The sequence below is a fragment of the Furipterus horrens genome, unplaced genomic scaffold (assembly GCF_987537825.1).
Source record: "Furipterus horrens unplaced genomic scaffold, mFurHor1.1.pri manual_scaffold_1, whole genome shotgun sequence".
Lineage (NCBI taxonomy): Eukaryota > Metazoa > Chordata > Mammalia > Chiroptera > Furipteridae > Furipterus > Furipterus horrens.
Genome location: NW_028327171.1, coordinates 30,994,531 through 31,007,895, shown reverse-complemented (window position 1 = coordinate 31,007,895; position 13,365 = coordinate 30,994,531). Strand labels below are relative to the sequence as shown.

General features: G+C 34.0%; 1 protein-coding gene across 1 annotated transcript in view; it reads left to right on the top strand.

Annotated features, from left to right (window-relative positions):
* Positions 1-13,365, top strand: part of ZBBX (zinc finger B-box domain containing) — a 103,598-nt gene that overhangs the window by 18,703 nt on the left and 71,530 nt on the right. The window contains 1 exon segment of the mRNA XM_090285909.1: positions 4,211-4,306. Coding sequence (XP_090142035.1) covers positions 4,211-4,306 — 96 coding nt within the window.

Genomic DNA, 13,365 nt, shown 5'->3' with positions numbered 1-13,365 from the left:
CACATAACAGTTATTACCCTATAATGTGTATTTGTTTGTTTTCCACTCACCTTTAATGTAAATTTCACGAGAGTTGTGATTTCATTTTGTTTACTTGCTGTGGGCCCAATGGGTATTTGTTTAATGAGTCATTTCTTTAAAACTGTTCCGTAGGATAGACCTAAGATCTATCTTCCTTTGAGTTAGTATTGAAGATACTCCAATACTTTTTGTAATTTAATATATTACACATACATAAAAGGCAGTTTTTCTCTCAAAGAATTTAGTGATTATAACTAATATTGTGGAATATATTTTAGTTTCAGAGAATTCAGCCATACTCACCTTTGATTGAAGGCTATTTTACTAGCCTTATTTTGTGGCAGATTTAACTGGGCTCAAAGGATTAGAATGCTGTGAATCTAATAAAGGGCTAATAACAATAGTAAATATAAAACTCTGGCTGTTGGTAAAATGCTCTTACTATTGCATCATACTGTTATCTTATTTGATGTAATGGTGGACAATCATTTAAGAAAATCAGCCAATTATGCCTGTGTAGAAATGTTTCCAAATATAAACAAAAATGTTAATATTTTTGAAGTTGGAAGTATTAAAGAGACTTACTGGTTGAATCAAATTGTTGAGGTTCATTGTTCATGATCTGAAAAAAGGATTTATGTAGTAACTATGAGTCAATATTTCTATAGAATCCTGTTCTATGTTGAGTACTTTCTAAAGGCTGTGGAACCTGAATATATGGCATATGTAGGTAAGACTTGACCTGAAAATAGAGGGCCAGTTTTTCCATAGAATAAGAAACACAAGAAAATGACATTTCAGACAGGATAAATGACATATGCCTTTCATGGAAAGCAGCTGAGTGACAATGTATGCAGTGGTTAAAAAGCTGATTTGCCTGAAAACTATAGTATATAGAAGCTGAAATTTAGGACCTAAATGTACTTAAACATTTCAGTCAGATTTTAGTAAAGGATGTTCTTTGATTTGATGAAAATAATATACTTGTCAAAGCACAACAACAAATTATTTAAAAATTCAAGCTAGGCAGATCTAATGAAGTAGACTGTGGTAGTGTTAAACTCTGAGGTTATCCTGTGTTTTAGTTTCCATCATTCAAGATGATAATGCTGGTTGGATAATTAGAGTCAACCTTTCTATATCTTATGATAGGGTCTTCATCAGGGAAAATTGTATATTGGGGTAGCGGTTGAGAGCTTGTGTTTGGGGGGGTTTCAGTCTCATCTTTACCTTTTATTAACTATGTGATCTTTAGCACATGACTGGATTTTTCTATATTCCTGTTCTCTCATTTGTAGAATGGAATAATATGAATAACAGTAGTCTATACCTCTGAGCTATTGAGGACAGTGGATTAATGTATGTGGGGTATTCAGCATTGTGCCTGGTATATTGTTAGGAGACAATAAATTATATGTCTTTGTTCTTAGCATATTTACTTATGTCTTGATGCATTTACACATATTGATGGTGAAAAGAAAATCACACTTCTAATTTTTTTTATTTTTTAAAGAAGTTACAGTAACTTTAGGCTATTTCTATATGGCAAAAGTGAACTGGATAGTTAAAAATTACATATTAATTTGGCAAATGTGGATAATTTAATTAAACTCCAATGATTTCTGAAGGCTTAGTACAACTGATTGATCTAGCCTTGATCAAATTAAAAAGATGTTTACTGAAACTGCACTTGGATGTTCCATCATTTAAGAGGTATCTGTGCTGGAATGGAGTGCTTATCTATGTTCTTATTATGTTCCTGCTAGTTATACAAACTGCCTAAGAAGACTTTCCTGTTGGTGGTCATTTTAACTCAATTTAAATCCAAATATGCTTGTATAACAAAATATATAAGCTTACTCTGCCACTCCAGCTCTGATCTTCCAGTCCACAGTGTCTGTTCAGCTACTTTCATTAAGAGTCTGTTGTCAACAGATACTCGGCTTAGAATTATATGTTGAAACTGATTTTCTTTCCTCTCTATTACATTGTAAAACCATTGCTGAATATTTGTAACAAGTGTATTAAAAGATTAGCAGATAAGTAAAATAAAAGTTAAGCAGAATACCTTTTGAAATTACAGTAATACAGGAATACTACCATATATGTATATGAAAGTATAGTTTTTAATTGTTTTTGGACTTGAAAAGTTATGGACTTAGATGTGTTTATCATCATTTCTCCAAGAAACTGTAGCTTTTGAAACAAAAGTTGAAAGGCTAAGACCAGTTCTCATACCTGGGATTGTGTTTGTTTTTCTTCCACTTAAATAAAAAATCCAGTGCTGTGTAGCTAATCATATATGAAAAAATATATACTTGGATTTTGACACATACCAGAATATGCAGTCACTTGAAATATTAATTTTATTCATTTATTTAATTGCAGATTTTATAATTTTTTTCAATAAATGATTAGTACTGAAATTAATGATCAATAATTGATTTAATGATTAATAATGTGGATTATGAGTAAAAGCTTGAGCTTTGAGCCAGAATGCGAAGTTGATATTCTGGTCTTATTAGCTGTACTACCTGACACTTTTTAAATCATTATAATCTTTTGTTACCTCATCTTCACAATGGACATGTGTTGATCTTCACCACTTTAGAGGGTTATTGTGAGGAGCAAATGAGAGGAGCTATGTGAAGCCCTTAGAACAGTGAGTAAATTGTGAATATTCTTATTTGATTCTAGCCTTCCTTTTCCATTTCATCATAGTTACATACAAATTTCTCACTCTTAACCTTTTTGTAGTGCCGTTCTAATCATTTTACACCTGATAAATCTGTCTGCATCATTGTAGGTAACTATGTCATCCTATGGGGTCTTATACAATTAAAAAAAATTAATGGACTTAAAATGTCTATTGGATTTTTAGTAAGAATTAGCCTGCTTTTCTATGTCTTATACATTCTAGTGCCTGATTACTCAGCGTGCGGTCTGTGCCCCAGCGGCTGCGTAGTGCCACCTGGAAGCTAGGTAGAATGCAGCATCTCAGGTGGCATTGCAACAGGGTCCCCACGATCCATGTGCACATTGCACTTTGAGAACCGTCACCGTATTGCACATTTCAGCCCACCATTGACCAGTACAAGGCAAAAGAGCTTGGTCAACCTCTCCCCAGTCTGCCCCAAATGCTTTATTTTATGCTTATGTTTCCCTCATATGAGGGCAGAAGGAGGAGGGGGAGAACAGGTGGTGGGCACCCTGAGGGTGGGGAGGAAATAAAAGAGGGTCAAAGGGAATGCAAGCTCCTTGACCTAGACTTTCTGACACCACCTCTCCACGCCTCATGCTTTGTTATTTCCAATAACAGTTCTTTACCTAAGCAAACTCAAGAAAAGAGAGCGTTTAGCTTTTGCAATTTTTTTGTAAAATATTGTAAAGAGTGTTGAAGTGGCTGTACAACTGCATGGTAGTGATTTCACATGCAGCAAAAATTTCATTGTCTTTTAACTTTTAGTTTTGCTTGGTACCATCATAAATACAAGTGCATCACATTTTTCAATTTATCTCTAAATTTTAAAAAATTATAGTTTAACACTGTAAAGAATTTGGAAGATAAATATATACTTGTCCATTACCATTTCATTGCTCATAAACATTGCTGATATTTCTGATGCAGTTCTATCCAGTTTTTAAAAATATTTTCCTTTAAGGAATCTTCTAAGAATATTTTTAAACCATATTTTGAGAATCATCAGTGCAGGAGTGCCATTCAAGGGAGAGTGTGGGGACTTTTGGAGACAAATAGTGTACATATCATTTGAAACTTAATTGTTCCCTGTAAATCCATACAGACAGATAAAAGAACTGAATTTGAAGTAGTCTTTACCCAGACAGAGATAGTGCTGTTTAGTTTTAACCAGGTCAACAAGTTTGACCTGATGCTGCTGATTGTTTTATGATTTATTCAGAAATTGTATATGTATACCTCTATCTAACACAGATATAAAACCTGCATTCTAGCTATTATAGTTATTTTGATATGAGAGTAATTTGTTTACAAATTAGTTTTTCTCAGTTAAATCTTATTTGGGACAAATAGTTGTCTCAGTTATAATGACATATAGGTATATAACTAGAGAAATAAAGATTTAATAAAGATAATAGCAATAACATATTTACACAAACTTTTTCTCAAAGTCATATAATAAGATTGTAATTTTAAAAAATATCTTTTAAGGTATGTCTTGAATGTGGAGAAGACTATTGTTCAGGGTGCTTCGCTAAAATTCACCAGAAGGGGGCACTGAAGCTCCATAGAACAACTCCTTTGCAGGTATGACTTGAAAAACTTTAAAAGTGCTTTACTGGTAGTGTATTTATAGAATGTTTCAAAACAAAGACATTAAAACATGCTTAATTATCTAGAATTTAGGATGATTTACATTAATTTCTAAAATTGTATGTACAGTCTTTACATATATCTTAAAATTATTTTACTGGACGCTAATCTGGATTCTAGTTCGCTATTTAAACTGTGTTTTAATATAGTTTATGAAACAGCTTGATTAGAATTTTTAGGTTATGCATTCTACCTGTGAATTTGAAATTTAAAAATTAGACAATAGTTTTATCTATTGTTTTAAGTGAACACATGAGTATTATTTTTATTTATAAATAGAAATCTCATGTTTCCTTGTTTAGTTTTTAAAATTATTATTTTATTTATCCTCACTCATTATTATTTAAATAAGCTTATTTATCAGGTTTCTACGGTTTCTACTTTTCCTTCTACATATTAGATGCTTTATTTAACTCTCATATAGTCATAGCTTTTTAAAATGCTTCAACTCAAACCATGTCAGGTAGTCTTAAAATTCTAATAGTTAAGCAACAAATATGGTTAAATATAGATATGATGCTATACCACTTATATGTAATGCTGCATTGATTTCATTCATTGGACAGCAATTTATTCCACAAATGTTCATTGACGCAGTGTGTGTGGTGAACAGCGGCCATACACGGATGAGTAACATTAGGATCCAGCTCTTGGGCCTCGAGATAAAACTGACAACCATGGACCTTGTGTAGTGGGTCAAGGATTTTATTATCTCAGAAGCAAAAGGATGGAGATGATTAGATCTGTATTTAGAAAGATTCAGTGGTAGATTTCAATCTTCACATGTTACTTGAATATAAATATTGGTAGCTCTACAGAGCCAAGTTGTGATAACCACAAAACATAAAATAGACCTTTCTCATATCAATATTTACCAGAGTGGGTTACTTTCAAGTGGGTACTCAATATTTAGGGCCTCCTGGCAGAAATGACTGAAGAAACAAGAAAAAGGAACAAATAAGAAAACCAACTACCTGTTATTCCCCGCCCCCCAGGATGGTACAATCAAATGGTCATAGCAAATAAAAATTGATGTATATAAAAGTGAGTGTAATTTTTAACATAGAAATAGTTTAGAATTTAAATAAAGACACTTCCCTTTAAGGGGAAAAGGTGTAGTAACCCCACTGTGAGTTCATGTTAGGAATTTTTCATTCAATGATTTATTCAGCACGTTTTTTGAATTATCACTCAGTAACTTTAGGTACTGTGCTAGATGGTATAGAACATACAGAGGAATGAGACATGGCTTTCCCCCTCAACTTCCAGATTTGACCTTCAAGATTTATCCAAGTTTGATTCCTCTCTCTGTCTCTGTCTCTCTCTCTCTCACACATGCACACCCACACACACAGGGAGCAGGAGAGGAAAGGAGAAAGAGAGAATATCACTATCAACCGTTGTTGAATAATTATCTGCAAAGTAAAATTCATGATGAGAATTACTAAGTTATCTTGCTTTTTTTCTCCTTGTTTCCATCATCCCTGTTTTTCCCCGAGTTAAGGTGCTCGGTGCTGTGCCTTGCCTGATGACCACTGTGCAGCAGTTAGTGGGTATCTTGCTGTGTTTAGCTCTTATAAAACCAGTCATATCATGTTTTTAGTTTTCCACCATTTTGGTAACTTCAAAATCATGAGATTTTTTTTTTAATTGACTGTTGAATTTATACTGATTTGAGAAGTTCAGGCAGACAGCTAATATCTGAATATTAATCATTATTATATAAAAAGCAAACAATCTAGGCTAATAGCTGCTGTATTTTGTATTCTTTACCCATGCTGATGTTTCTGGTTCTTATAACACATTGCTAAATTTGATTGTTGTAAATCATTTAAGCCCCTATCCTATAGCTCAGTGAGCCTGTACAAAGTTCACAGTCAATAAGGACCATTTTATTCTGGCATATCTTGTTTTATTTATGACATAAATGTCTGAAGAATTGAAGGCAAACTATTACCACTTCCATGTTGACTAACATTATAATTTTTCAGGGCCTTTCTTTTGATTTATGATTAATTTATACTTGGTAGTGAGTCTCACACAAGTTTATTTTTTACCTCTTCCAAACTCTGTTAAATAATTATCTGCAAAACAAAGTGTAAATGTATGAGGGGAATTACTAAGGATGAAAATTCTACTTCTATATTTAGAATGATCTTCAACAATAAAGGTTTAAAAAAAGGTTATCTTAGTAAGTAAACCTCACATTGATGAAAAACAAGGTCTTGGTATATCAGGCATTTCTATTTCCTTTTAACAACATACAATCAAACAGAAGAGACAAGGTTAATCAGGGAGAATAGAAACTATGGGAAAAACAAAAAGCATTCATTCTAGTGTGAAGTATGACATGCACAAAGGGAGGTTGGACTGAATAAATCATTAATAGATTCTGGTATGTATATATTCTTAATTGGAATGGAGATTTTCTTAAGTGGAAAGGGGAGACCTTGGAAAGTGGAGAGGTTAGTGAAAAGAAATAATTGAGGCATTTATATTTAGCCTCTTACATTTTTATCTCCAAAGAAAGGTATGCCTGTATCAATATGGATATAAGTGGTGATATATGCTTGTTTGAATATACTTACAGGAAAGGATCAGGAAGAACCTCCGTGGTCATCAGAGTACAATTTATGCTTACTGACTCTGGTAGATTTTATTTTATATTTATTTATTTATTTATTTATTTATTTATTTATTTTGGTGATCAAGGAAATGTCTATTCAAAAGCAGTTATTAAGCCTATCAAGTCACAGCTTTGATTACTTAAGCTTATCAATTAAGGTTAAACTCTAACATCTGAGTTCTAGCTTTTACCCTATTAGTTTTTACAGGGTTGGTTTACAAACTAAAACATAATGCACAAAAGCTACATGATTCCAGAAGAATGACAAGCTTCTGCCTCAAAGCCTGTTTCCTCTAGACCATCCAAAGAATAAAGCTGCCACCCTCTGCCAGGTCAGCCCGATCTTGGCTGTGCCTGGAGTTCCTTCCTGTACAAAATACCATCAGTTGGGAAATGCAGGCAGCTGCAACATGATCATCCATCTGTCCTGGAGGAAGGAGAGCCTGAGATTCAATTTTTTTTTTCTTCTTTTAGTTGACAATGACCAATACTAGTTTTGGGCTCACATTATCATTATTCTGTTTAGAATAATACCGTGTTTTTATTTTATTTATTTTTTATTGAGATATAATTTAGATATTAATTTCAGTTTTACAACATAATGATTTAACATTTCTTTTTCTGCAAAATGTTCACCATGATAAATCTAGTTAACATTTGTCACTATACATAGTTACAAAAATATATATTTTTTTCTTGCAATGAGGAATTTTAAGGTCTACTCTCTTATCAACTTCCAAACAAGCAATACAATATTACAAACTGCAGTCACCGTGCTGTACATTACATTTCCGTGACTTATTTGTTTTATAATTGGAAGTTTGTACCTTCTGACCCCGTTCACCCATTTTTCCCACCCCCCAACCCCTGCCACTGGAGGCCACCAGTCAGTTCTCACAATACAGTATTTCTGAATCATAGTCAGTCGTTTTGGATAACATGCTTACTTAATTGGATGACCTTATTGTAGCCTGTTTTAAGTGCTGTGCATACACATATCTGTAGAGGCTATGGCGCGCCACCCCGACCCTGCTCTTCAGGACTGAGTCGCTAACTTCCCTAGCTGCCCCAACTGCTGTCCACGGATGAACCATGGTTGAGTCTCTCCCCAGGAATTTCCTTTGCTCAAAGGGAACTGTGACCTCCAAGCTCAAACTCCATCTTCAGAGGCAGCCCATTTTCCGATCTAATTTCTGGTCATGGTGAGGGTACAAATCACCAGCAGTCCACTTACCTCAGTTGTCAATGACTCTGATGGGCCAACAAAGCTCCTCACCTTGGGACTGGCAAGTTGCATTGAACTCAGCTGTTCTCTTTGCCCAATTCTGCTTCCTTCACTTGTCCACAGGTATTCTCAGGGCACTCTGCAGTAAAAGGCAGGCAGACAGATCTTTGAATTCATTTCCTGGGGAACCTGACCCATTACAATAAGTAATTTTGGGTAAGGTTATAGATAATTGTTGGCCTAAAATTAGAATAATTTAGTGCTGCAGTTTTGAAGGCCAATATATAACCACTTCTTCTTTACTTTCCAAGTTCTGAACCAAGTGAGAAATAGTCAAAAGGTGAAAATCAAGATATTTTATTACTGAAACAATCAGAATCGGTGGTTGTGGAATGAATGTACAGACAAATTCAACTTCCTGATGTTTCCTTGAGTTGAACTATTTTTTTGTATCATCACTGCCAAATTGTAGGCATTTACCTTAGGCAGGGAAGGGCCTCCCTGGTAAAACTGCTTAATGGACATCTACGTTGGAATTCATCCCTCTTTGGGCAGGCCGCTCTTAAAGAATCTAGAAGGGGCAGAAGGCTCACTTTCTCCTCCTAAAGTCTCACCAATAAGGTAGAAATATAAGGACAGGGAGTACATGTTCTCTCATAAAGGAATTATTATAATTCACATGATTTTAGAGTCCAGATGATGTATAGACTCTAAAATGTATGTTTTTGCTGTTCACATTACATTTAAAAATAAAGCACGACTGAGTATTGTCACGTTTTACCTATTTCTTTAATGGGAATAATGTTTGTTTTTTTGCCCCTCAAGTCTGGGTTCATTGTCCTTCAGGATGATTATTACTTTGCACTTTCTCTACCAAGAGGCTTTAAAAAAATATTGTTATTGATTAGTCCCTCTTTTATATCTTCTGCCAAATTTTAAATTTTGTGAAGAGAGGGACTGTGTTTCTTATTCATCACAGTATTTTCAGTGCTTAAGTTTGTACCTGGTACATATAAATCAACTTTTGAACAAATGAAAATGTGAATGAATCCCTAACGACATGTCCAAACTCCTGAAATAATTTAAAACTATATTTTAAGTAGCACTGTTTATTTTTCTCTGAGTGTTGAACACCAGAGAGTGGATAATTAAAAGAATTTATGATATGTTAATGTGTTACGTTGGTGAAGAGTTAACAAAAGCCTTGGCTCGTTAGTATGAGAATTTGACATTTAGTTAATTTTCTAGCTCTCTCCCTGGGAAACAGATAAAAGAAGTAATGTCTGCTGCGTTTCTAGACTCTTGATGGGCAAATTGCATCTAAACGAGAGAACTAGAAATAACCTGGGGTAAGACATAGCTCTGAGTGTGGTGAGCTTTACGGCTGGCACATGCGCGCTGGGGCTCTGGCAGTCCTGCAGGCAGCTAAGCGAGGTTTATCCCGCAGCTACCTGCGCTGTGCTTCTGCGTGAACTGCCGCAGGACTCCAACCCCAGAAGGTGCTGTCCTGTTGGCAAACTGTTGTTCCTGTTCTTGTCCTCAGTATACCGATGCCAAGCCGTATACCGTAACAGCCCTATGAGCCTGGAAGTTCAGTTAATCCAGGCAGACTCCTTGGTAGACATTGCAATTAAGTGTTTAATTAACCAGCATTTCAAAAATCAGAAAGGTGGGATATCAAAAAGATAAATGAAGAACACTTTATGGGCATTATTGACTTGAATTTTTAAAAAAGAGCTTTCTTGAGATATACTTTATCAATGGATTGTAGTAGAGCCACAGATAGGTGCAACTATCAGCACAATTAATTATAGAACATTTTTATCAGCTCAAAAAGATACCCATTTGCTACTACTACTTCCATCCCCTCTATTTCTCTCCCTCAATTCCTTAGCAACCACTAATCTATTTTCTGCCTATTCTGTACATTTAGTTTAAATAGGATCATGTAACACATGGGCTTTTATTTTTACTCAGTATAATATTTTCAAGGTACATCCATGTTTTTGTACTTCCATTTTGCACTTCCACCAGCGGTGTGTGTGAGTTCTGATTTCTCTATGTCCTAGCCACCATTTGTTATCTGTCTTCTTGATTCTAGCATCTTAGTCGGTACAGAGTAGTATCCCACAGTAGTCTTTATTTGCATTTCTCCAATGAAAAAATGAGGTCAAACAGCTTAGGGACTATTTGTATATCTTCCTTGGAAAAATGTTCAGAAGAATTTTTGAGAAGACCCAGGTGTGGGACTGTTTATTAGCCTGCACTTCTGTGAAACTACGTGGGTGGTGATGACCTTTTAGATGCTAGTACTAAAAAAAGCTAGAGGAAGAGAAGAGATGATACTTGAAAGGAGCATTTGAAAGGGAGAAAAGAGTTTCTGTTACCATTAGTGAAGATCTGGAGGAACATAGTGGTTTAGGGAGCATATTACAGAAGCAAGTGGCAGATACAGTGGAGAGGGTAGATCAGTGCAAGGGTTTAATGCAGAGACAGCCCGAATCAATGTCAAAGGGAAAAGCAGGGTTTCTAAGATATTGACACTGAGGAAATCTTTAAGATAACACTCATATATGCAAGCTCAGAAACTCACAGGGTGGTTGTGTGGGTCAAATTAAATGACAACACACATAAAAGTATTCTGCTCTTGTCAGGTGCTCCATCCATTAGGTTTTAGTAGTCAGGATGCATTGTTAGTAGAAATTCAGTACAATTCCTACACCGTCTAAATTTAGAAACTGGAAAACAAAGTAATATTAATAATAATGAATCTAAAATACTAATGAAGTGGTTACTTTTGGTTTTAGAGCTCTTTTCCAAAATATTATAGTAATATATATTTTGGAATGCTTTTGTGAAAAACAGTGAAAAATACAGACTTTCTTCTTATCTAAATAGAGGATAATTGAATGTCAGCTTTGGAGGGGACCATTCAGATCATTAGTCTAATCCCATGTCTGAAGCTTTATTAATCACATTGATGCTGGATATTTGAGGAGCCTTTGTAATTTGCAGGTGCTACTTATTTTATCTTTGGTTTTATCATGGATTCTGACAAATTTTACAGTAGTTTTATTTACTATAAGTGTGTTTATTGGATTTAATGGAATAAAAATAATCTAATTGTGATATAACAGCACTACTATATATAAAAATCAGATATGACAGATTATTGATTGTTAGTTAATGAATATTATTCTAATCTGCCTAAGAATCTGTCATTCAAAGGATTGCATATAAAATCATTTGTTCCTCAGGTAGCTCAAATATGAGTAATTGCTGAAAGTAGCTAACTCATCTGGATGCATTTCACATGTAATATGAGTTTAACACAACAGTAAGTACTTGCTAAGATAATTAATATTGTGCATAATTATATGGCATCAGAACTGCAAATAGAAAGCAGATTGCAGGTGTGAATTTTCTGCATTGTTTTCTTGTTGCTATTCTGGCTCACTTTTAAGATTACTCTCTAAAAAGAATTTTTTAATGTTCTAATAAAACTTGAAAGGCACAATTATTTATACTGAGATCATGTTTTGGTATTTTTTGATACCAAGGTACCGGTGTTTAAAACTTTTGACAAATGTTACCTTTTATGCTATTTTATGCTATACTGTCTTATTTTAAAATACTTTAACTGCATCATTTTATTTTATTATTTTTCAGATGTTACTTTATGATAGTACTAAATAAAGAGTCTAGATTAGTTTTATTTGACATTTACTATCTGTTGAATAGCAAACAGCATTTATATCAGGGCCATGTGTCCAGGTCAGGGGAGAATAATAATACATAAATCTTTGATTAATAAAACCTGTGGTTTCTGTTAGACCTTTATAAGAAAGGTAAATCTGAGGGTCCTTTGAGTTCTACTTAAAATTCTACTTAAATGATACCGAAATAAGCAATAAACTTCAGTCACATGAATTTCACACTTCCAGGATTTGATTCCTGTCTGGCTTGCACCAAGTAGTTTTTTATACCATTGATATTTTTGTACTATCCATGCATATTCCATTTCTGTTTTTAGAAACATGATGAGCAGAACTGGATTTAAAACATGATTCTGTTGTAAGTTCCCCTGTTGCAGTTTTTTAAAAGCATATTGTATACTAGTGTATAGTTTATTATATATATATATATATATATATATATATATATATATATATATAAAACTTCAGAATAGCTCAGTGTATGAATTAGATTTAAGCTCAGTACATGTGACCTCAGTGTTCAAAAGCAGTGACACAAATGCATTTCTCAAATCAAAGGCTGGAAGTAGCCAATCTAGGGTAATATGGAGCTCCAAAGGATTTAGGGATACTGTACAGGCTCTTTATGTTTTTTTCTGGCTCTAGCATTGGGGAGAGGGTGCTCTGGTTCCCAAATTACCTCATGGCCTGAGATGTCTGTGAAGCTTCAGTTGGCACCCGTTGCAATTTTATTTCACCCTGTACATTTTTGGTTTGCTTCTGTTTTTCATTTATTTATATGATGATTTTTATTCAAAATCTGTTTTTATTTTTTAGTTTCTGGCACATGGAAATTCCTGTCCTTTGCTTCTCTACTTTTTGAGCTTGCTGGAACTTAACATTTTTCTTATTTCCTCTTGATCCTTACAGTAGATAGATGTAACTTTTGGTTAAATGATTTGTAGATGTTTTTTCTTTAACTTCCATAGAAAATTCAATTTGACTCTGTGTCAAAGCATAGGGAACCAAATTTGTACTAGAATACTTACACAGATGGATTCATCACTAAAGCAAAATAACAATATGCCCTAAGAATAGAAGGCGCATTTTAATAATGTAGAAAAACTGAAAGATAAAGCTTATTTTTTCATTCCTGTTTAATAAATTAGGATGCTTAAAATTATGTATTTTTATAAGTAAATTGTTTTTACATTGCAAAGATATTTTGACTAAGTGGAAACTTAATGGGATCTTTGCATCTTGTCATAGATCCATGATAACTTGAGGAATTTATCTGCTTGGTGTAGTTAGTATTCCTTCTTTTCCATGTAGTTCTCAGTTCAGAGAGATTTAGTCTGATTTGTTATTGTTGATTTTAGATAACAGAACCTTTAGATTGTAATTATGCAATGTGTTCAATGCAAGGTATAAATAGAAATATGCTGGC